The following is a 25,905-nucleotide window of genomic DNA, read 5'->3' as shown; positions in this document are numbered from 1 at the left end:
ACCATACAAGCAGGCTGCTACAAGTGCTGTGGGTGGCCAGAGCCTCCCAGATCACTTGTAGAAAAGAGCATTGAAGCTCATGCTAAAGCATTCCCCCCAATTACCCCCCAGCCTCTGCACTGACACACAAAACTACACTTTTCACTTTGGATGGTGGATAAAAGGGCAAGACTGAGTATAAAATACAACCTTGTTGGCTCCAGCATCTGCATCTGAAATTACTCCAGTTATTGTCTTCCTTCATTACTCTTCATACTCATGTCCGAATTAGATGTTAAAAGCACGACTTATCTTTTCCTTGCCCCAGCACTGTTCCCCACTTCTTCCTCTGTCACACGTCTCTTCTTGGAGCCTCGGATGTTATTGACACGCTCCTTTGGAGTGCATCATCTCACAGCCAAGGTTTACAGTACTCCTCAGTCCAGTAAGAAGGACTACTCACCGGACCGTTCTTAGCCTTCACGGTCACTGCTGGTGCGGATTGATATTGACTGCACTGCAGCAGACTAATTGTGCCGGGACTTCAACTTAATTGTCCAGAGCCGCGGCTCCTGATATTATTCTCCAGCCTGGAAGTGATGAAATAGTCCCCTCTCTCCCTGGGCCCTATCACTTCAGCAGGGGGGTCCGTGGAGAGAAAGGACTGTTTCACAAAACAGAATCCTGCACGCTGCCACAAAAATTCCGCTCTCTGTCTTGCTGCTGAAGTAGGGCCGCTCTCTTCAGTAAGGACACCGCGACCCACTGAAGAAGGGATTGCGACCCATTAGTTGAGAACCAGGGCTTTAAAGCATGCCACGCCCCTGAATGCAGCCCACCTGAAGAAATACTTCCCTTTGTCTTCAATTCAGCAATCTTCACTGTGTTGCCCCGCCTGGAGTTGCACAGCCTTGCTCCAGAAAGCATCCCTGCCAGGACCTCTTCATCCTGTGCATGTGCACCACAGCCCCTATCATTGCTATGGGGAAAACTATACTCTGCAGGAATGCCGGAGGCATCCATGAGTATGGCTCCCCATAGAAAAAAAATGGGGCTGCGGCAAATGCACATGATTAGGAGGACTCAGCAAGGGCGCTTTCAAGAGCCACACCCTTCTGCACAAGGATAGCTGGATTGAGGACAAAAGGTAAGTATTTTTACAGGTGGGCCGCACTCAGGGGTGGTAGGGCATGCCTAAAGAACAACTTGTAGCAACGTTACAGCTGTACTTCAAAGTCACCCTTTCCCCACAGTATAACTTGTAAACTAAGCACAACTTATAAACGTAGAGCTTCTATTCTTACCTTTCCGGCAGTCCAAGTAATCAGACTCTGGCAATTTGCTTCTCCCCATCCACTGCACTTCTGGGTATGTCAGTGAGCATTTGGAACGGACTATAGATCCCCTTTTAAAATATGATATGGCTTTCAGAGTAATATGACAATTTGGACAGTTGATCCAAGTTAAACAAGGTCTGGTTTAGGAGTCTGTCAGGATTTTTTCCTAAAATTTATATTACAAAAATACTGGAAAACAAGTAAGCAATTTATCAGGACAAGACAGACATGGGGTACCATTTATTGAGAACTTAAAGTGTATGTAAACCTTTAATCTAAAAACATCAACCAATAAAAGTACGTTTGACCTCATGTCTCATTGTATACCGTTTTTTGACGCAAATAACTTTTTTTGTGAATTTGTTGCAAAGTTTCTTGCCTGGAGATCCTGTCATTAAAAGCACTTGCAGGCCAACAACGTCAAGCTATTGCCTTGCAATTATCAGCACCGTTGTCACCCTGCCGTGTGAAATCAAAAGATGCACAAAAAGGTTTTTACTTAATAAAGCAGTACAGTAAGCCATTACCTACTAATGATGTTATTTTAAGATTCGTTTGTATAAATGCCATATTCCTATTTTCCAATAGTTGCAATCCTATTCCTAACACCTCAACAAAGTGTCATGTAAGGGATACAATATGATCAATTTTATTTGTTGCTTGGATTTGCCCTCCAGATACATGGTTGCACGTATCCCATAACCAAGGAAAACTGAGCCCCAGGAAAAGGTTTAAAACAGACACAGACTTTTAGTTTTATATCTCTGGTATACTCTATTTCTGTACAATTATAAAACCTGTCTGAAGACACGTCTGGGATCAAGTTAATACACCTTAATTGTGCTGCACATACGTGCCAAGCTTTGCAGAAGCAAATAAAACTTTTCCGTGAGCACACTCTATGAATTATTACCATGATAAATGCCCCCAGGACAAAGAAACAACATTTCAACTTAACAAGAACACACTGAACAATGGGGAAGCGAATGTTCTGTAATATAGCAGAAGAATGAATACTGTAATGAGAAGGAGCAAGATTTCTAAATGATCGGGAACAATCTGTACAGATGACAGATAGATGGACAGATGAACACATAAACAGTATTTTATGTCAAATCTAAACATTTTAGTTTTGTTGTTTTAGAACATTTGAAGCTTGAAAAACATGCAGGCCAAAATTATTTATTTTGCAAATCAACCCTATAATATTTATATTCTGTTGTATTACTTTTTGATCAGTTCTTTAATTCTCAGAATAATCCTGCTGACATTATAACCTTTAAATCCAGGGACTCCAGCTGGATAAAATGGTGACAGGGTCTAGCCTTACATAAATGTATTATTTGGAAGTGGAAATAGAGCACTAGACCCATGTGGCTATCCTGTTGGTGTTTCTCATTAGTAGTTAAGTTATGTGAATATGTGTGTGCTGGTTAACAAGTAGGAAGCTTCCACAAGCCAAAAGGATCTCCACAGTACCCTTGGCTCGACAGCAGATGTAGGTATTAAAGAGCCACACCAATTAAAATAATCCAGATACAACTTTATTCCATTGGGGTCAGGGGGACTTTCAAGTAGAGTAGCCAATGTCCAAAACACACCCCATTAATCAGGGATTAGGTTTTGATTGGAGTACTTCAGGCTTGCCAGCAGCTGGTTAGGCGTCCAAATCTGCTACTGATAAGCCTAAATTACTCCCATCAAATCTCAATAGAATACTGTTTACATAATTATCTGAAGTCTACTAAACTTTAAAGCAGAACTATGAGGTGAGTGCTTTTCACTCACCTCATAGTTCTAGCCCACCTGTGACAATGAGACTGTCACAGGTCGGCTCAGTAGATCGGGAAGTGAGCGAACACATACCGGTGTTCACTCACTTCTCGATCCTGTCACGGCTCTCTGCCGTGACATGGGAGAGGCTGGATCCCCCCCTCCCCGATCAACCAGCGCTGACTGGCGGAACGGATGGGGAGGGGGCGGGTACAGCTGGCTCTGCCTCTAGATAGGCAGAGCCAGCTGTCACTCACGCAGCTGGGCCGATCTCGACATCGATGTCGGGATCCGCTCAGGCTGCGGCGTCTCAGTATACCGCGAGCTGTAGCTCGCGGTATACTGAGCTTAGGGTGACGGGAGGACGCTACTTTGTGTCCTCCCGTTACCCTAAGGAGAACTATGGGGAAAAGCCCTGACCCCATAGTTCTCCTTTAAGGCCAGCCAAACTTGACTTTACAGTTATGGTTGCAAACTGAAAGCCTGGCCCAGTGGTTTCTTGCTGCCTTTATACTCCAGCGTTACTTACCAATTTTAGATTGTGGCTCTAACACCCTCCCCCAACTCACCAAAACTAGTCTCAGTCTGCTGACTTCATCCGCCATATTTTTGTGTAACACTTACAAGCATGCAAGACAATGATAAAGGATGCAGCCATCTTTATTCAGTCATCATCAGTTTCTATATCCCTGTCACATATCAGCCCCCTGCCCTATCAGCTTGTGACTTACTACAAAATTACAATACTGTAGTCTAATTGACTGGGCAGAGAAGACTGAGAAAATGCTTTCTGCTGCCTGAGGGCATGCTCACATGTGCGTATACAGTGCCAATGCAATGCAATTGAGCCGCATTTCACTGTTCCTTTATTTATTTTATTAATTCTTATTTAGAACTTCATTGAAATGTCAAAAGTTACATTTCATTAAGTTCTGTGGGCACTTTCTGCGGTGCACTTAAAAAAACGACTGCATGCTGTACGTACTTCACTGGAATGCAGTGGTGAGAACTGTCACCCCGTGTACTGTCACCACCCATGGCAAGGCAAATTGGCATCAACTCAGACTAGGCAAAAGTCACTGGACTCTAGGACTGCTTTTTAATGGCAAAGGGTATAATATATAAGTTTATTATGATGTCAGGAAGTTATTGAAAGGTCCATTTTAAGTAAAAATCCAACAGGGAGAATATGTGAGCCTCATATAAATGACTGCAACAAGAATACAAACTCATGAACTCTGGTGCTGAGATCTCACCACTAGACAACTCAAGAGGAGCAAGAGCCTACTGTGCCATTCAATTTACCAGCGGTGGTCAAAACTGAGATATTAGTTTAGGAAATATGGACTCATCTCTACAGTACTAATCAATATAGAACAACATAAATATATGTAGTCCTATATATTAGAATGCATGTAATACAATAAATGTGCCTAATAAAACAGCTGAAACTTTGAACCAGAGTAAGCTCTTCCACACAAAAATAATAGAGAACCAGAATATAAAATATGGTGTTTCTTTTATCGTCAAACACACACAAAGTAAAACTGTGTGGTACAAACAGGATGTCAGTTGGTTTCCTCTAAAACATGTGCCCAGAGTAAGTTCGCATCTACATAAACTATCTGAGGAGCACGCTATTTTATGCCATTTTACATTCTCAGAAAACACATTCTCATTAACATTTGCACACATTCTTGTTTATGAGGGTTTTTGTATAATAGCGTTGTGACAAAACACCTAGAAAAAAAAGTGTGTGTGTATATGTGCATATATATGTATATGTTTAGGGGTGTGTATATATATATATATATAAAAGACTGCAAAACAAAAAAGCAAAAACCCACATACTGTTACCCGCCTCAGGCGGCAGGGTCGTGGCAGGGGTAAGAGCTTATCGGGGCAGAAGTATTTCTCACAGGGGTTCATACTAGATTGTTTTCATCTCACTTGTTCGCACTTGTTCGATTGGAGCATGGGGTGTTTTGCATTGTTTGAAAGAGTTTGGTTAATTCTGTTTTTTGTTCATATTAGACTTTTAGTGGTTGTGAAGTATCCTTAGGCAGATTCAGTCATTCCATGAACAGGCTACCAAACGAAGGTGGGTGGCAGTAATTGCTCTCGTTTCTGTCAATCAGTTCATACATTTCTGCTATCTCTGATACACTCTGACATATTAGGTATGGCCATCACATATTATTAGGACACGACGGTTCCATTGCATGACATTTTCGGTCTTTACGGCACAAAGACCATGCGGGTTGAGAAGACATTAATTACTTGTAGCGGCTACAAGGTTCTCGCCTGTATAACCATACTACACCCGGCCTTTTTTCCACAAATCGTATTCATACTTTTACCTGCCACATCAGCAGGTGTGTTAGCCCTGAGTTCTTGTTGTTAATTGGCCTGTTACGTCTCAGGTTAAGCTCGGGCTCGTTTACTATTACATATTTCGGCAAAATACGGTACGACAAACATACATAACGGCCACGTTTGGCACATTTGTTTCTCATTTCGATAAATTCGCATTTTGTCTGTTTGTCTAGCATTACACTTGGCGTTTGATAAGCATGTGGGTGGTTCACTATTTCCTGGATATAATTTGTGTCATTCTGTCAGTTGCTTTTCAGCTATCAAGCATCCGATATCGAGGAGTTTGCATCTATTCCCCCGTCCCCAGCCAGAGGGTCAGAACATGGCAGCAATCCATCCCTCAGAACGTGGCCAGTGCCGTAAATTACAGCGGAACTGCTAAGAAGAGGCATTAATTTCTCGGCTACAGCCAGGAAGGCAGAGTTGTGTAGACTACTTTTCCCCAGCTCCTCACAAGCCAGGCCAGCCACAAGCGTCGAGCATGCCTCGCTCCACACATCGTTAATTCAAGTACACTCAGTTCTGAATAACCTAACTACATCGATTCAGGACTTGCAGAGTAGGATGGAGGTGGTCGAGAAACACCCTAAACACCCCTGAGGCACCAGTGACAACAGTAGCCCCTGCCGATCCTTCGCTCACACCATTTATTACACCTACTTTCCCCAGCATCAGTTCCCCAGGAAGCGGGGTTCCCTTCAGTGGCACCAGTTCATTTTGTCTCCCCTAACATCAAGAAGGATATCCTAGAAGGGAAGGATGTCAATTTAGCCTCATTATTGATTGCTGCTCATGATGTAACTGAAAACAAAGCATATGCTTGTGGGGATGTGTCGGTGGTACTCAAGACCAAGGATCCCAGGCTTAACCACAAGCTTTCCTTGGCCGAGTTTGTGTTGGATTTTAGTTTGTTTAGGGATGTTTTCTGTTCCACCAGCTCACATAGAAGGGAGTTCCTACTAACATGGGGTCCCCTCATCAGGCCACGCAGTATGACAAGTTGGGTAGACGCATACATTTTCTAGGGAAAACACAAATTTGTAACAATTGTAATTACACATCATGTAATTATAGCCAATGCAGGCTATTGCATGTTTGTGCAAATTGTTATCGGGCTCATCCCAAAACAAGTCAATGTGGTTCAGCTCGACAGATTATTGCAAAGTCACCCAGTTCCAGCGGTTAGGCAGTTTTTGGTTTCAGGGGTTTGAGCAAGGTTTTCACACGGGCTTAATCACTTTGCCACAGCAGACACATGAATGCCTAAATTTGCAATCTGCGGAAAAGTATGCACACATTGTGGAGGAATTGCCGAATGTGGTATTAAGGAAGGGTTTCGTGATTGGGCCATTTGTGGCTCCTCCTTTTCAGGTATGGAGGGTCCAATTGGAGTTGTTCAAGGCAAATATTCAAATAAATTTTGGTTCATTTACGATTTGTCCGCTCCTCATTCCCCATTCCTGAACTCATTGATTCCATCAGAGGAATTTTCTCTAAAATACGCGTCAGTGGACCAGGTTTTCACGTGAATTCAGGTCATTCTACAGACAGGTAAGGGTTCTTGATTGTCCAAGGCAGATATTTCGGATGCATTCAAGTTACTCCCAATCAGGCAAACCCTGTGGCAGTGGCATGGTATTAAGTGGCAAGGGTTATACTATTTTGCCACTAAATTAACCTAAAAAAAGTAGCGCCTGGTTGTTCGATACTTTAGGACAAGCTCTAGAGTAGATTCTGGCAGCATTACACGGTTGCCAGAAGGTAATCCACTATCTGGATGATTTCTTACTAATCGAAAGTCTACATGGGCTCCTAAAGATTTACAGGTATTATAGCAGGTTTTTGAACAACTGAATATTCCGGTAGCCGCTCATAAGGTAGAAGGGCCTGCACAGGTGATAACCTTTCTAGGGATCACCTTGGATACACATCAATTGCAAGCTAGTTTGCCCCAAGAAAAGCTGGATAGGATGACATTTGTCATCCATTCTTTAGTAGGTACTCAAGTGTGCACCAAGAAAGAGTTACAGTCCCTACTTGGCATGCTCAATTTTGCAATGAGAATTATTCCACAGAGTAGGTATTTTGTCTCCAGGCTATTAGCCCTATTTCAGGGTGCCACTGAGTTAGATTCATTAGTTCGTTTAGATGCAAATGCTCGAGCGGATTTGTTCATGTGGGATCAGTTTTTAAATAGTTGGAATGGGATACCCCATTTATGTTTTTACCCTCACATGTGTTTTCAGATGCTGCAGCATCTGTGGGTTTTGCAGCTATTTTCGGCACTCATTGGATGGCGAGTTCCTGGCCTGTAGACGTTTTACAAATACCCAAATTCGCACAGACATCAGCACTTATTGAGATATACCCCACAGTAGCAGCCATAGTGTTTGGGGGCGGTATTGGTCAGGGAATACAGTAATCCTCCATACTGATAATATAGCCACGGCTGAAATCATAAATAAAAGGTAGGTCCAAGTCATTAGTCATCATGTCTTTTATGCGTAGATTAACTTGGATAGTGTTACAGCATGGGTTCCATTTTAATTGTGTGTATATAGAAGGATTGAGCAAAGTATCTGCCGATACACTGTCACGTCTTGATTTTACGTGTTTCTTTTCACAGAATTCCGAAGCAGATCTGATGGGCACTCTAGTGCCGAGTTGTCATTTACTAATGATGGATTTAATTAATTAATGATTACTGCAGCATCACTCGTGGGCATATCAGAGAGCATGGGATGTTTACTCTAGATTTCAGGTTAAATAACAAAGGCTAAACGGCGGGGATGTCAAGTATATGTTGGCTTTCATTTCTTAGTGCCACACGGTCTTCTCGTTATCATACAAAACCATTAGACTATACTTGGCTGGGGTGCAGCATTTCCTTTCACTACAGGATCCCGATAGGCCATCCATATTCACCCCACACTGAGTGAAAGCAATATTGAAGGGTATCCAGAAAAGACAACACGTTGTCAGATTAACTCGGTTACCCATTTCAGGTGACATATTCCACAAGTTTCTCCCCTTTTGGCATGACTCCTAGTTTGGTGCTCAAGACGGCTATCTAGTTGGCCTTTTATGGTTTCCTGAGACCAGGGAAAGTCACATAGTCTAGCCTAGGTGCTTCTGTACTCAGAAGGGAGAGTCTGGTGAAAATAGATAATTTATACTTATTGCAGCTGCCCTGTAATACAACCCAACAAGTGAGTCCTGGGCACTTGGTTAAGTACCTCCAGACAAACAACGCCTGGTGCCCGATGGCAGTTTTTGATTAGCTTTCGCTGGCACTCATACACCATTCCAGAGGGTCCTTTACTCCCCTTTCTGGTTGCTCCTCCATCTACCAACCAATTTATCAAACACATCCGCATTTTACTAGCTAATCTCGGTTTCAATCCGGCTTGGTATTCAGGTAATTCTTTTCGGATAGAAGCAGTGTCAGCAGCTTCAAGGCAAGGCGTAACGGCACACGTCATCAAGCATATGGGGTGATGGAACTCTTCCTGCTATACTAATTATATTCCGGACCCACAAGTAAAAATGGCTCAAGCTTTCACAAGATTAGTTGATTAAAGCGTTTGGAGTTTCATTAAATGAGCATGGTATACATATCCCTTCTAGTGTGTTTTTTGCCCCCTTTTAGGCATATTGTCTTATGCGGCCAAGGCACAACCCCAGGGGGTGGTACGTAGATTGTCATGCATGGTCGTGTTCAGACTCTGACCACACATATATTTTATATATATATATATCATACACATTATAGCAGGGGATCTGTGACCCGTAGCACACTTACTCGAGAGCGGTCTTGGTCTTGATCTTGCCCGGAAACTCAGGCTATTCAGCCTGCTTGTCAAGTCTCCTTGCTGCCAGTAGTCACCTCCAGCTCACACACTTTTAGATAATCTCTTCTTTGTTGGGGGTCATTTTAACAGTCACTGACACCAATGTTGGGAGTTATCATTACAGTTTCTGACACCAGTTTTGGAGGTTGTTCTCGCAGTCTCTGACACCAATGTTGGGGTTGTTATTGAAGTCACGGACGCCAATGTCGGGGTTGTTATGGCGTTCATTGACACCAATGTTGGGGGTTGTTATTGAAGTCACGGACGCCAATGTTGGGGTTGTTATTGCAGTCATTGACACCAATGTTGGGGGCATGTTATTGCAGTCGCTGACACCAATGATGTGGGTTACAGGTTTTTTTCTTACTTTTACAAAAAGTTTTATTAGTATTAAAGTTGTACAGATCCTCAATACAGAAGTTGAGGTGTAACAGTTAAACAGAAAAGGTAGATGCAACAAATGTCAAGAGATTGGAGTGACATTAATGTTAGCGTAGACACAAGACATGAACAAAAATAGTTTGTAGCCCTTGTCAGACCGATAGTAAAAACAGATTTCTCCCTTTCACCAACCCAGCTTTTTCCTATACATTGGTAAGTTGTTGGGGGAGGTGTGGAGGCAGACAGAGTAAAGGGATACAAGCAAGTAGGTTTATCTGACAGATGTCTGGCATCACCTGGGCAGGAGCATAAGCAGGTCATATGGCACAAAAAATACTGCTTTTTTATTTTCCTTGCACATCATTGGCTATTCTTTGCAAATTGAAATTTCATCATATTCACAAAAGTTATGGGGAAACCTTCTCTGCAAAGTGCAAAAGTGCAGCATATTTTCCTTAAGTAAGTCAGCCCCAATGCATCCACAGGCATATGTGAAAACAAGGATGGCTGACAGAGTTGTGAGAACGGAAGAGCTTTTATCTATGGAATGCTCTACTAATGGCTTTTACCAATCTACAGATACATTCCCTTTGTCTGCAAAGAGTATAATAGCCTATCAGAAAAGAAAATGGGTAACCAGCTAGATAGTTTAACTGTCAATTTCTACACTTCAATGGTGCCAAGCCAACTTTTATCAGGATGCAAACCCCCTTTTTTTTTCTTGTTAATGTAAACTCTGCCACGGAGACCACGTTCCCTTCACTGCTGGGACTTTTCCATCTTCCTTACATAATTTGCAGCCCTGCTTCTTCACCAAAAATCAAACTGGAGAAGGGACTTTGTGAAATGGAGGGGTGCAGGCAGGACCACACGCTGCCCCAATTTCCGCCGAGTACGGCCAGCTTTACTAGCAGCAATATGTTACTGACCTCTGCAACTTTTTGCCTAAGGGATATGCCTGTTTATATTTGAAAGAAGCTGATATTTCTAAATATGCTGTGACCAACATTTCCATATAGCAATTATGCACAATTTGGATTCGCTCTCGCCTTGTGACACAGCAGGAGTCTATTTATAAATCACCATATTACAACTACACAAGACATGTATACGCATGTGCAATGACGGAAAACGTAATACCAAACTGAAGAAACTATGCAGACGCTTGCCTAATTGAGTACCCAATGACGCACTGTCTGTTTTCCAGGATAAAGGGATAACTATAAATTCGCTGAAGGCACAACAACCTCATCAGCCCAGTCAAAGCTCCAATCTTATCCTTTTTAAATTATATGTAAACCCAAATCACTAAAATCTCATATAAACTGCACCTTGTTTATGTCATTTCAAAAGTCTCTCTCGGGCTTTTAAATATGCAGCTTTTGTTAAAATAATAAATCTGTCATAAGGATTTCATCAAACAAACACTTCCTGCACTCTCTGTTATAGGGTGACAACATCCTGTCCCTAAATTTCATCCTGCTAGGGTTTACATCTTCTTTAAAATGACACCAAACTCAGGAGTTAAATCTTGAAAATGTATTCAAGTACCATAACTATTAACAAAAATGTATCTTATTCGTGTATCACTCGGCTGTAGATCCTCAAATCATCTCTGAATTGGTGCTGACACTGTTGTTCCTTCTGGAGGGTGGCTACTTTTGTTCCCCATGGTCCTTGTGTGTGTTGTAAAGTAACCACCACTCCAAGCTCACTCCTGTGATGGACTACAATCTCAGTACAAATTAGTGAATTAGACATAAGATTGTAGTCCATCTAGGGCAGGGGTGGCAAACACAAGGCCCGCGGGCCCTGCTGTCACCTGATCATTAACTTGACTAGGTGACAGCTGTCACTTGAAAACGCCAGATTAGGGATTTCTGCTGCAGTCTGAGCAGTCTCCAATAAAGTTTCTTGTGGATGTTTTCAAGGCTAGTTATTACTTAAATTATTATTAAAACCAGTAGCAACTGAATGCAGAGGCAACTATTTATGATAATAAAGAGTAGATGCATAGTCCTATACAACCGGCCCTTTGAGGGTAACCATACTGCTGATGCGGCCCCCGATGAATTTGAGTTTGCCACCCCTGATCTAGGGAGTGAGCTTGGAGCTGTGGCCACTTTACAACACACACACAGGGCCATGGGGGAAAAAGTAGCCACCCTCCAGAAGGAAGGACAGTGTCAGCATGAATTCAGAGATGATTTGAGGATCTACAGCTGAGTGATGAACAAATAAGGTGCAGCTTTGTTTGCAGTACCACGTGTGCCTGTGCGGGTGATCGCTCCAAGGGTGGGAGGCATGTCTGCAGTGCCATTAAAATGAATGGCACCACCACGCCTCCTCCTGCCCCAGAACTTAGGGAGGCTTTGTTTATGCGATCCAGTGCATTCATGGCACAGAACCATGCCGTGAACGCATTGGATGGTGTGAACAGGCCCTAAGGGGTACAGGGTAAAAAAACGGCTTTTACAAACCAATACATATCTTTATAGGGTTAGAAAGTAGTGTCTTAACACACAGTACCGGTGGTTGCCAGTTTGATATGGTGGTACACGAGTTCCTGAGTAAAGGGACTATGATAAAACAGCTTATGACATAAAAGGAATAAATGGAAAATTAACATACTTAAATGGGTTTCAAAAAGTGCAACTGGTAAGAAAACACATAATGGTATTTCTCTGTTATTGCCAGCTGCATTCCCAGTGTGCTAAAAAAACAAAACACCAGCTATGATTGAGAAAAGTAAATGCATGTAGTGTCCGCAAAGGTCTGTTTCCACAAAGACATGATCTCTAACATGACATAAGCATAGAAAATACCTACATACTGACAAATAATTTATGCCAAGCAGGCTATTTAGGTCACCAGTGAGTGTGGTGATCTCTTTTCAGAGTAATGATCCATGTTAAGTAAAAGACAAAACTGTAAACTACAGAGCCTTAATATACATCATCAATTTCAGGGTTATTCAGGCAGTTTTTAATTTAAAAAAATATATATCTTACCTGGTTGGTTGGGGTCTTGTGCACGCACACCTTCCACATCTGGGCTTCTCTAGAGACTGCCCTTTCTAAAAGAAAGGACAGTCTCTGGCTCTCCAGGGGCACAGAGTACTTCATGGTACCCCTTGGATAAGCCTGCCACCCAACCAGATACAGCTACCTGCAATACAAAAATATGGATTTGTTTAAACAATATTAAAAATACATTGCCTTTAGCTGCTAACACAGAGCTTTTCACATTTCATACATTTCATACAGGGGAGTTATTTAACAATGTTTCTGCTAAAATGTAACACATATACACTGATCAGCCCATAACATGACCACTGAGAGGTGAAGTAAATAACATTGATTATCTTGTTTTCAATGGCATCTGGAAGTAGGTGAGATGTATATACGCAGCAAGTAAACATTTTGTCCCTGAAGTCGATGTGTTGGAAGCAGAAAAATGGGCAAGCGAAAGGATTTGAGCGACTTTGACAAAGGCCAAATTGTGATTGCTAGACAACACCTAAAACTGTAGCTCTTGTGGGATGTTCCTGGTCTGCAGTGGTCAGGACCTACCAAAAGTGGTCCAAGGAAGGAAAACTGGTGAACCAGTGAGTCAAAGGTGGCCAAGACTCACTGATGCACGTGGGGAGTGAAGGCTGGCCCGTGTAATCCAATAAAAGAGCTACTGTAGCTCAAACTGTTGAACAAGTTAATGCTGGTCCCGACAGGAAGGTGTCTGAACACACAGTGCATAGCAGTTTGCTACGTATGGGGCCACGTAGTAGCAGACTGGTCAGGGTTCCCATGCTGACCTGTGTCTACCGCCGAATGATGGATGGCTAAGTGCATGTGTGTTGCTTACCTGGGGAAGAGATAACACCAGGATGCACTATGGAAAGAAAGCAAGCTAGCGGAGGCAGTGTGAATAGTGGAGTGTAGGGGGCGAAAGCCGGACTGTAAGGGATCGAGAAGGTTGTTATCAGCGAGGTGGCGGCTTAGGCGGCTGTAGATAAGGTGTTCTATGAGTTTGGAGGTCAATGGGATTAGGGAGATTGCTCTGAGATTGTTAAGGTCGGTAGGGTCCATTGATGGTTTTTTGGGTATTGGGGTGACCAGGGCATGCTTTAGAGGGGAGGGAAAGATTCCAGTAGAGAGGGAGAGATTGGAAATTTGAGTAAGAGAGTGTAGGATAGAGTATGAGGGTGACCGAAGTAGTGGTGAGGGAAAAGGGTCCAGGGGGCAAGTGGGGAGGTGGGTGTCAGAGAGAAGCTTTGTAACCTCCTCTGTGGTGACCGGGTCAAAAGAGGAGAGGGACAAGTGTGATGGTGGGTCTGGAACTTTTGTATCCTCCTCTGTGGTGGCCGTGTCAAAAGAGGAGAGTGACAAGTGTGATGGTGGGTCTGGAACATGAATAGGGGAAGGTGACTGCACAGTGGCCATCTGATCCCGAATTGTATCTATTTTGTTTTTGAAATGAGTGGCAATGTCCTGGGCAGTCAACGAGTTAGTAGGTGGTGGCGGTGGGGGACATAGTAGAGAGTTAAAAGTGGAAAAGAGTTGACGAGGTTTGGATGAGAGTGTGTTAATGAGAGTTACAAAATAAGTCCGTTTGGCAGCATGGAGGAAGGAATTATATTTTAGCAGGGCAGCTTTATACAAGGTGAAATCTAGCAGAGATCTAGTTTTTCGCCACAGTCGTTCAAGAGCGCGACTATGTCTTTTTAGATGTCTGGTTTCTTTTGTTTGCCACGGTTGTAGTGGACGTGGTCTAAGTCAGCGTGTAGTGAGGGGAGCCAAAGTATCTAGAGAGGATGAAAGTGAGCTGTTGAAGACAGAAATAGCCAGGTCAAGGCAGGACAGGGGTGAGATCTTGTCATAGAGGTAGTCAGTAGCAGAGTAGAGAAGAGAAGGGTCGAGGTGGCGAAGGTTTCTCCGGGTGACAGTGTGAGGTGTAGGGGGAGTCCGTGATGGGGACAGGGTGAGGGTGAAACTGACAAGGTTGTGGTCTGAGAGGTTGCAATGTAGCCAGGCAGAGAAGTCATCCAGAAAGCGAGATACTGGTCCTGGTTGCCGGTATATAACAGCAATCCTCCGTAAAATTGGAGAGAATAGGCGAATGCAGAGGGTTTCAAAAGAGGAGAGGGATAGAGAGGGAGGTGAAGGCAGAACTTGAAAAGTGCATTGAGGGGAATTGAAATTACACCATGGGGCTTGGACCTATTTAATTTAGCATCAGATCACTGCTTAGCAGACATTTTTCTAAAAGGCACATTGTGCATATAAACAGAATAGATCTACTAATCATATCTTGTGGATCCGGAACAAGAAAGTCATACGTTTACATTGGCTGACCTGAACAAATACACTGGATGAAAGGGAGAACAAATTAATTTTGACCTGGAGATCATATCGCTGTCAATTAGTTAATGCTACTGAAAGGAGAACACAATTAATATGGAATCTAGTGTTTCCCTTCTTTTTAATGTTTGTGTTGAGTGTATTCTTTATTAATTCCTTTGGGGAATCCATCGGTGAGCCAATAGCACTATATTATATAATATTAGGTGATGTGCATTTAATGCCCAGCTCAAGCCGAAACCTTTTTTTGATAGAATGGGGAAGGGTAAGAATATCTGGTTTTATTGCAGCATGGGTCTTCACTGGGGAGATCTTCCCTCACTGGTGACTACAGAAAGAAAGGGGAATATAACTAACAAAGATACCAATAAAAAAAATTGGCAGAGTTTCCAACGGTCCCTACACTGGTAAACGAAAGGGCTTCTATTATTCTATGTGCATCTTTTAGAGAGATTGGCTTTACTTTCTGTCCTGGTGAAAATGTGAGCAGAAATCTCCTCAATGGAGTCACAAAAACCTGACAGAGGTTTACCCTTTCAAACTATATCAAAAAATAAATTAATTTAAAAAAAAAAGAGCAAGAAAAAATATTAGTTGGACTATGCATTCCAGGGATCTCTGAAAAACACCACCAAATGTATAGAAATTCACAATCAACAGTCTATGGAATGGTCTGTGCTAGAGTAATATTAAACAATGAATAGGACTAGCTGTGTCAAAAGTCCAAATAGAAAGCATGCTACTGAAACAGACAAAAAACACAGAGCAGACCTTATCTGATAAACAATGCCTAAAAAATAAAATAATTAAGGAGGTAAAAAGCTTTTTGAACAACATTAATAGTTAAATCCTATTGTGCTATGTATTGCTGGGAGATCTCTATTGTAGACACTTTCACTTTTATCCTCATGGATAGATGAGGCCATGGCAAGCACAGGCAACTGAACTTTAGAAACATCAGATATAAGAAGTTCAGTGAATAAACTAACAAGCCCATCTATTATGCCTACAAACACCTACTCTTGCTCTTCATAGGTCGGAGACCCCTGGCAACCTGGCAACCTTGATGCTCTGGGATGTAGTTTTTTAATTCACAGATCCTGTGGATGGATCTGTGAATAAATGATGCAACTGCCATGCCAAATTGAAAAAAAAAACAAAAAAAAACCAAGCTGCTGTGGGGAGAAAAATCCTGCAATTCAGTAATGCAGGGGGGTTGGGTGGTTTGAGGGCGTTCAGCTGTGGGCTGTGACCATGTTTAATGTTCAACCCTAAATAAGGCTATAACATGAAACATGGTCCAAATGGTGGACTTAGCCTTTAAATGAGAACTATGAGCTAACCCTTTTTTGACTATAGTTCTCTTCTGGGTCACAGGAAGACATATACTAATGTCCTCTGGTGACCCAAAACTTAGCATATAGCGGGCTATTGCCCACTATATGCTGAGAGCGAAGAGAATCGCCCAGTCCGCGCCACATACCAACAATAGTGTTGAGATCCACCCCGCTGGCTGATTGACAGTTGGCTCTGCCTCTCTAGAATCAAAGCCAACTGTGTCCTTTCCTGTCCATTCCTCCAGTCAGCGCTAGAGAAACAGAGAGGGGAGGGAATCCTTGCAGGGAGTGGTGACTGACAGTCACCGCTCTCTGCAGGGAGAGGATCAGGAAGTCAGGTATATGTTCGCTGACTTCCCGATCAATAGAGCCGACCTGTGACAGAAGTCAAAGTCACAGGTTGGCATGAATTATAGGGCTGAGAGTTTTTCACTCACCCCATAATTCTCCCTTAAAGCAAATTGAGAAACATATGATGGCCAAGACTAGTAAAAATGCTGGTTTCTGGCTGTAACATCCTCTGACTTGTTAGAAGTATGATGTTCAGGAAATTCCAAGAAAAAGGCCGAACGCATCTGCATACTTCCAGGTCAGTAACTCAACATGCTGAAGCAAGACGGTCCGCAACAGCAGCTTTTACTAAGCGTTTCCTGCAATGAAAACATAATGCAGACACCATATTATCCCTAAATATTCTGACTGCATTAGGATGAGACTGACTGTTATAGATCACTGCACTTTGTACATCTTCCTTGCTCTTTGCACTGATTTACCGAATAAGACTGCTATTGTGTCACTCTGCACTGATTTCAGAATATCATGGGACTACATTAGCTGCCCCATGTACTGTATATCAGATGTGATGGTAACCTACAACGGCTACACCATCATGAATAGAAGAGATCAGTGTTATGTAACATGAAGTAACAGACTAACACTGCGCTAGAAACAAAATAAAATGGAGATCCGTGTTGATCTTTCACAGTCAAAGTGTTCATGTTATACAAGTCATGATATAAAAACACACACACGTGACTGCTTTATACCAGGCGGTAGGAGACAGGATATGGCTTAGGGGAACAATGCCAAAAAAGGACTTATACCAGGATTTTATTGCATCAACTGTATACATGGTGATGACGTCACTGTGCTCTTCCTGCTTGGGAACTGCATGCAAAACAGGCATATTAAGGAGATCAGTCCCAAGAGCTTGCAATCTAACTGTGAACAAAGAACTTATACACAGCTTTTACTGTGCTGACTGTGTACATGGCGATGATGTCACTCTGTGCTCTTCCTGCTTGGGAACTGCAGGAAGAGCACATATTGGGGGTATCAGTCCTAAGAGCTTGCAATCTAATTGTATTTACAATGCCAGAAAAAGGACTTATACCGGATTTTATTGCTTTATTATTATTATTATTATTATTATTACTGCATTTTATAGTGCCAACAGTTTGCACAGCACTTTACAAAATGATTGGACTGTATACATGACAATGATGTCACTGTACTTCCTGCTTGCGAACTGCATGCAAAACCGGGTTAGGTCATATTAAAAGGAGAACTATGAGGTGAGTGCTTTTCACTCACCTCATAGTTCTAGCCGACCTGTGACAATGAGACTGTCACAGGTCGGCTCAGTAGATCGGGAAGTGAGCGAACACATACCGGCGTTCTCTCACCTCTCGATCCTGTCACGGCTCTCTGCCGTGACAGGGGAGGGGCTGGATTCCCCCCTCCCCGCTCCGATCCGCCAGCGCTGACTGGCGGAACGGACGGGGGAGGTGGCGGGTACAGCTGGCTCTGCCTCTAGATAGGCAGAGCCAGCTGTCAGTCACGCAGCTGGGCGGATACAGACATAATTGTCGGGATCCGCTTCAGCTGCGGCGTCTTAGTATACCGCGAGCCGCAGCTTGCGCTATACTGCGGCGTCTCAGTATACCGCGAGCTACAGCTCGCAGTATACTGAGCTTTGGGTGACGGGAGGACGCTAGTTTGTGTCCTCCCGTTATCTTAAGGAGAACTATGGGGAAAAGCCTTAACCCCATAGTTCTCCTTTAAGGGTATTAGTCCCAAGAACTTGCAATCTAACTGTATTTACAATGCCAGAAAAAGGACTTATACCGGATTTTATTGCTTTATTATTATTACGGTGTTTTTTAATGCCAACAGTTTGCACAGCGCTTGACAAAATGATTGACTGTATACAGGACGATGATGTCACTGTACTTCCTGCTTGCGAACTGCATGCAAAACCGGGTTAGGTCATATTAATGGTATTAGTCCCAAGAGCGTGCAATCTAATTGCATTTAGAATGCCAGAAAAAGGACTCATATCGGATTTTACTGCATTATTATTATTATTACTGCATTTTATATTGCAAACAGTTTGCACAGCACTCAACAAAATGATTGACTGTATATATGGCGATGATGACACTGTGCTTTCCTGCTTGGAAACTGCATGCAAAACAGGATTAGGCCATATTAAGGGCATCAGTCCCAAGAGCTTGCAATCTAACTGTATTTCCAATTCCAGAAAAAAGGGACTTATACCGGATTTTACTGCATTATTATTCTCATTATTATACAGGATTTATAAAGTGCTGACAGTTTACAAAACGATTGACCGTGTACATGGCGATGATGGCCCTCTGCACTTTCCTGCTTGGAAACTGCATTCAAAACATGATTATGCCATATTAAGGATACATGTCCCAAGAGCTTGCACTCTAACTATATTTATAATGCCAAAAAACAGGACTTCTACACAGATTGTACCGCATCATCCTTCTACATGTCACCCTGCACTTTTCCTGCTTGTGAACTGCATGCTAACAGTGTTAAGGCATATGAAGTGTATTAGTTCCAAGACCTTGCAATCTAACTGTATTTAGACTTATCCCGGGATTTTACAGCATTATTATTACTACTTCTACATTATATAGCGCTAACAGTTTGCACAGCACTTTACAAAATGGTTTGACTGTTTTGATGAATATGATGTCACTGTGCTCTTCCTGCTTGTGAACTGCATGCAAAACAGGATTAAGCCATATTAGGGATATTAGTCCCAAGAGCTTGCAATCTAACTGTATTTAGACTTATCCCGGGATTTTACAGCATTATTATTACTACTTCTACATTATATAGCGCTAACAGTTTGCACAGCACTTTACAAAATGTTTGACTGTATAGATGAATATGATGCCACTGTGCTCTTCCTGCTTGTGAACTGCATACAAAACAGGATTAGGCCATATTAGGGATATTAGTCCCAAGAGCTTGCAATCTAACTGTATTTACAATGCAGTAAGAAGAAAAAACAAAAAACAAGGGTAACAAAATGATTTAAAAGAAACATACAGTGCAAAATGAATCCTATACAGAGGACCTATGACACAGCATGATATGTCTGCTACTGTAATGCACAAAGAGCAGTTGGGTGGTCCCATGCAAATGACAGCCCCAAGGACACAGAGCACAGTTGCAATGTATACATTCTATAGAGCCATCTCTGGTGCAATGTACAATAAACATGACAGGTTTATACTAGCATCAAACAGTCATTGTATAGAATGTTATTGGTGGACTGACAGCACCACAGCTCACCTCCCCTGCAAAGCTGTAGGTTTCACTGCTCCATTTGGAGATCATCCGGTCCATTAAAAAATAAGGAAAATCAAAGGAAAAAAAAAACAAGGGTATGATTTATAAACCAAAACCCCCATGTATTTAGATGAGGGTTTCTCCTCCTTGCTTGTGGAAGCTGGAGGGGCGCATGATTACAGCCTCTCCCAGGGAACTCTCCGGGTCCTTCTTCCTTTGTTGGGGGGATGGGGGGAGAGGTGACTGGGGGATAAAACGGAGGAATGAGGGGGGAAAAAGAGAGAGAAAGAGGAAGGGAGGACTACTTTACTTCTAAGGGGGTGGGGAGGGAAAATAGGTCCGGTAGGAGGAGGAAGGATATGTGTGCGGCGATGAAGCTGACAAGGAGGGGGGTGTGCGCAGCAGGATGAATGGAGGAGGAGGGAGGACACACACAACAGTACACAGGATGTCACCAGCCCGTCACATAGGCCTGCTTTCTCTCAATACATCCTCATATACAGTTTTTATAGCAGCTGATTCCCATTATTAAAAGCATATTGGGGGGAAAAATGAACTCAGCTACTGCAAAGAATAAACGCAGCCATATTGCACAAAGAAAAAGAGTGCATTTGTTAAATGTTTGCATTAGAGCCTGCAGAGCATTGTAAATGGTGGGTGCAATGATCTGGCTCCTGCAGACTGTTCCCTCACCCCCAGGTTGACCTTCAGTTATGGAGCTGGCGGAAGACATCATTGTAATTATGTTCAATTGAGTTCTAGGAGTCCCTCTGCCACAGTGGCAGATGCGGGGGTATAATGAGGCAGCCTGAGGCGGCATATCGGTGGGTCCCCTGCTTCTCTGATTTCCGGCCATAGTGTCCCAGGTTGGTAAGCTGTTAGGCCCCATTCACACAGGAATCGGCCGGCACGCCCAGCTCCCGGGAAGGACAGGTGCTGCGTGTGATTAGTGCCTCTGTCCTTCTCTATGGGACTACGCGGCCATACGCCCCCCTACGCTCATCTCAAGTGCACGTCCTTGCGGGTGCGTATTTCCTGGCTCGGACACAGACAGGACGTGCACTTGAAGTGAGCGTAGGGGGGCGTATGGCTGCGTAGTCCCATAGAGAAGGACAGGGGCTGCGTACTAATCACACGCAGCACCTATCCTTCCCGGGAGCTGCTCGGTACGGCCCTGCACAGAGCTGGACGTGCCGGCCGATTCCTGTGTGAATGGGACCTTAGCAGCCTGTGATGCTCTGGCCAACAGGCCAACATCAAGCTAGCTCACTGATGTCACTGGTTACCAGGAGCTGAGAGGGATGCTCTGGCTGGTGTCCTGCCCAGCTCCTGGCAACCAATGACATTAGTGAGCTGGCAGGACGCTGGACAGAGATACTTACAGCGACCCTAACCCCCCTTAACACCCCCCCGCCCCAGATCATTGATTCCCCCATCCGGCTATAGGTCTAGGGATGCCACTGAGCAGATGGCACATGAAGTTAACCTGAGCTGGTCCAAACCCACTCAAAACTGTGGCAGGTGACTATGGGCTATGCTTGTCATTGTGAGACTGCATATTTTTGGGGCTTATGTTCATACATACGTTTTTCCGACATGGTTTGTTATGGAATCCTTAAGAGGGTGTCATTAATATCCCTTAAGGAGTCCCATGTGCGGCCTGCTCTCCCTATGATCAGTGGATTTCCTCTGTTACAAGATAAAACAACAGGCATGCATGTTGTGGCCCTAGTTCAGCAGAGACCTGAGAGGTTGGCACTTTTTAAAATTTTTAAGGTAGATTGTGGGTAAGAAGTTGCCATTTTTTTTTCATGCTTCCCTAGCTCGGGAAAGTATGGCGCCATTGGCCACGCTCTACCTTGGGATTTTCAAGTGTCCCTTCTCTATGGAGGCGAAGAGAGGAAGTTCCTGATCCTCCATGCAAAATAAGCGGCCTAACCTCAAAGTGCTTCTGTTGTTGCTACTTTTTGTAAAGTAGGATTGCTTCCCAAACACTGAAGTTCAAAGTGCATAATGTCTGTGCCATTGAAAAGAAACATTTCAGTCAAGGGAGTTCATGCTGCTCAACAGGCAATAGTTAGATGGACTTGTTACTTCTTACGTACTATAAAAATGACCTGTCTGAAGGTAATAAGGGTAACTGCAAGGGCTGACAATGGCTAAAGAGAGGACAAGGGTGCAGAGTTAGTCGAGATCTGCTAAGAAGCAGGAAAGCAAAGAGAATATGAGAATGGTATCATATACCTGGTTAAAAGGCCAAGATGGGGAATTCCCTACACCTCTGGTCCAGACACCCCTTGCATAGAGCACAGGTAGTGTAAGGGCACAGAGTGGCATAAGTGCCAGGAGTCCAGTCCTCTTCTAGAGGAAGGCTTGACTGTAAGTTGCTCATGCAGACCAACAAGAAGGTCACTGACAAGAGGCAGCCTGAAAGGCAGCTGGCAGGAGCACAAGTGCACATAGCAGGATGGAAGCGTGGTCTGGACAGGTGGTGGTTGGCAGCCAAGGAGACAGACAGCAGGCAGGGTAGAAGGCAGAGTCGTGACCAGAAGGCAGGCTGAGGTCACAACAGGAAATCAGCAGAAACAAGCTGTTATCAGGAACTAACAGCAGTCAAACTGAGAAGTCAGCAGAGTTATGCCATGCTCAGGAACTAGCCGAGATCAATAACAGGAAGGTTGACCAAAGACAAGTTCAAGGGCAGGACAGGTCAGCAACAGGAAAGCAGGTCTCAGAGACAGGTTCAGGTTCAAATCACAGGGTAACAGCTGAAGATCATCCAGCCATCCTGACAGATGGACTTGATCAGATCTGATGACTTTCTTCAAGCCTCATGGGAGGGAGGAACCAACAATTCACTTCAAAGAGAGAAATGGGTGGTTGATTGCTGTCTGCAACTGGAGAGGCTCTGGTATAGAGGTAATAAGCTTGAGGCCCAGTGAGGTCCTGTCCATGATGGTGGAGAAAGGCATTTTAATAGGGTGCACTCTCCGGTGTTCATCCCTGGAGCGTGTGGCACCCAGCTGCCGCTGTTGTCGGAGGCTAGTAGAGACCATCTGGTGTATGGATAAAGATTTCCCTCTGCTGTCGCACCATCACTACACTAAACCCTCTCCTCTTTTATGTAGTAGCTGCCTTCTGAACCCCTGGATTCATGTTGCATTTGTAAAGGAAAAAAGCTTATTTCATTAATAGGCACAGTGCTCAATAAAAACAGCTGCAAACTGCAATGAAAGGGGTAGTGTGGAATAAGTATGGTCGCTGGATGATTCAGTAAATGATACAAAAACTGTATATATGTTGCAAACATTAACACTTTATTATAGATTTTTAGTTGCTTCAGGAGATGCTGCAGAACACAATGCAGCAAACTACACAGCTTTCTCTTTCCCTCAATGAGGACTCATCTGGTTGGTGGAGGAAGCAGAAAGCTGCAGAAAAAAGAAATAATTAGACTTGCTGAATAATGTATATGTCATTCGAGGTTACTAATGTGCTCTTTCAAAAATAGTTTATTAGCTGAAAATATTGGAATGCTATATACATTTTATAATGCAATCATCTTATTGAGGCAACAAGTTGTAAAATGTCATGTAATAGTTATCCGACTAAATAATAAAGCAAATCAGCCTTTCTCAACCTTTTCAACTTTGAGGAACTCTTAAAATAGGTTTCAGGTGTCAGGCAACCCCTGCTAGTAATTACTATATCTATTACAGGTTACAGCTCATGGTACATTAGTATGAAGAGATAGCTATGATATAGGAATACATAAATGAATAAAGAATGTGGCTAACTTGGTATATTTTACACCGATTTTGCACACATTGGTGGTCAGTGGATTAATGCCCACTTACATTGAGAGTCAGCAGAAAAGTGCCACCTTGAACTAGTGATCAGTGAAATGCTTCCTTACACTGGTGGTCAGTGGGAGAAGGGACACATTATACTGGCAGTCAGTGGGAAGAATGTCCCAAACAAAAAAGATTACTGATTTCAGTTGGAGCAACCCTAGGGATCCACAGAACCCTGTTTGAGAAGGACTCACCTCACATTCAAAAACACATATGGAGGGAAGTAAGTAATCAGGCTGTGTTTATCATCCATTTTTAAATGGGAACCGCAGCCAAGAGTGGAGTAAGTTAAACATATTTTTAAAGTGACACTAAATTCAGGAGTTCAATCTTAAAAACGCATTCGAGTACCCTAACTAGTAACAATACTGTACCATATTTGTGTATCACTCATTTGTAGATCCTCAAATCATCTCTGAATTGGTGCCGATACGCTTCTCTTTCTGGAGGGTGGCTACTTTTGTTCGCCATGGGCCTGTGTGCGTTGTAATGTAGCCACCACTCCAAACTCATTCCGGTGATGGACTACAACCTCAGTACAAATTAGTGAACTAGACTTAGGATTGTAGTCCATCATGGGAGTGAGCTTAGAGCGGTGGCTACTTTATAAACACACAGGAACCATGGGGGGGGGAAAAGTAGCCACCCTCCAGAAGGAAGGACAGTGTCGGCATGAATTCAGAGATTATTTGAGGATCTACAACTGAGTGATACACAAGTAAGATACATTTCTGTTAATAGTTAGGGTACTTGAATGCATTTTTAAGATTTAACTCCTGATTTTAGTGTCACTTTAAGCCTGAATGTACTGTGCACACTATAGAAGGACAGTCATTCTAATTCTGTGGAGGGTTGTATTTAAAGTGGACCTTGCAGAAGAACGCAAGGTCCACTTACACTGCCCGGGCCCCCTTCACAAATCACCTACAAATAGTAGGCGTAAAATGTATCTGTAAAGAAAATGGTAAGGGCCTATACCCCCATCTTCTGCCCGTGGTGCCTAGGTGAGGATGACGTCACACTCCATCTGACTAGTCCCAGAGAAATACAGAGCAGCTGAAATTTTGAAAGAAAGCCATCTTGCAATAGATTGGAGTGTCTTCTTGCGAGACTTTGCCTGCTTTGCATTCTACAGGAACCTTTCCTGAAGGTTGATGATGTCATACCCATCGATGTGGAAAATAGGGACAAAGTAAAAATGTACCTCTTTTTGCAGGTACATTCTACACCTACTAACAGTAGCTGATCTCTAAAGGGGAAGAGAGCACGGCAATCAAGGCTGACCTTGCATTTTAATGCAAGGTCTCCCCCCCCCTCACTTTACAGAACAAAATTGTGTTCAGTCACAACAATACATTTGGCATTCTTAGTCAGAATCTGGTTATTCCTCCCAGTTCTCATACCTGGATTTCAACAGTAAGGATTGGTTCACAACCATCCCATTGTGCTGCATTGGGCAGCACTGTCCAACACATACACAACGCAAAGACAAGGCAAAATGCACACCAATGCGCTGCCTTGATGTATGTTGTAGACATGTACAATTTTGTTTTGTTTCAAATGGATATAATCTTGTTAAATTCAGATGCATCCAAATTTCTGAATTCTAATGCGTCCGAATGCGAACAAATCCAAATGCTCGTTTAAAAGGAGAACTATGGGGTTAAGGCTTTTCCCCATAGTTCTCCTTAGGGTAACGGGAGGACACAAACTAGCGTCCTCCCGTCACCCTAGGCTCAGTATACCGCGAGCTGCAGCTCGCGGTATACTGAGACGCTGAAGTGAATCCCGACAATTGTGCCGGGATCCGCCCAGCTGCGTGACTGACAGCTGGCTCTGCCTATCTAGAGGCAGAGCCAGCTGTACCCGCCCCCTCCCCCGTCCGTTCCGCCAGTCAGGGCTGGCGGAGAGTGGAAGGGGGAATCCAGCCGTGACAGGATCGAGAGGTGAGCAAACGCCGGTATGTGTTCGCTCACCTCCCGATCTACTGAGCCTACCTGTGACAGTCTCATTGTCACAGGTCGGCTAGAACTATGAGGTGAGTGAAA

General features: G+C 43.4%; 1 protein-coding gene across 1 annotated transcript in view; it reads right to left on the bottom strand.

The window, feature by feature from the left end:
* The window catches only part of CCNI (cyclin I), a 43,167-nt gene extending 22,857 nt beyond the window's left edge, over positions 1-20,310 (bottom strand). Inside the window, exons 1-2 of the mRNA XM_018576190.1 lie at positions 20,007-20,310; positions 12,709-12,865 (exon numbers count right to left, since the gene is read on the bottom strand). Of these exons, the coding sequence (XP_018431692.1) occupies positions 12,709-12,822 (114 nt within the window). The 5' untranslated portion in view covers positions 12,823-12,865; positions 20,007-20,310. The remainder of the gene's footprint in view (positions 1-12,708; positions 12,866-20,006) is intronic.
* Positions 20,311-25,905: the final 5,595 nt, after the last annotated feature.

Source organism: Nanorana parkeri, unplaced genomic scaffold, assembly GCF_000935625.1.
Source record: "Nanorana parkeri isolate BGI_ZX_2015 unplaced genomic scaffold, ASM93562v1 scaffold59, whole genome shotgun sequence".
NCBI lineage: Eukaryota > Metazoa > Chordata > Amphibia > Anura > Dicroglossidae > Nanorana > Nanorana parkeri.
This window is presented reverse-complemented; position numbering and strand designations above follow the sequence as displayed.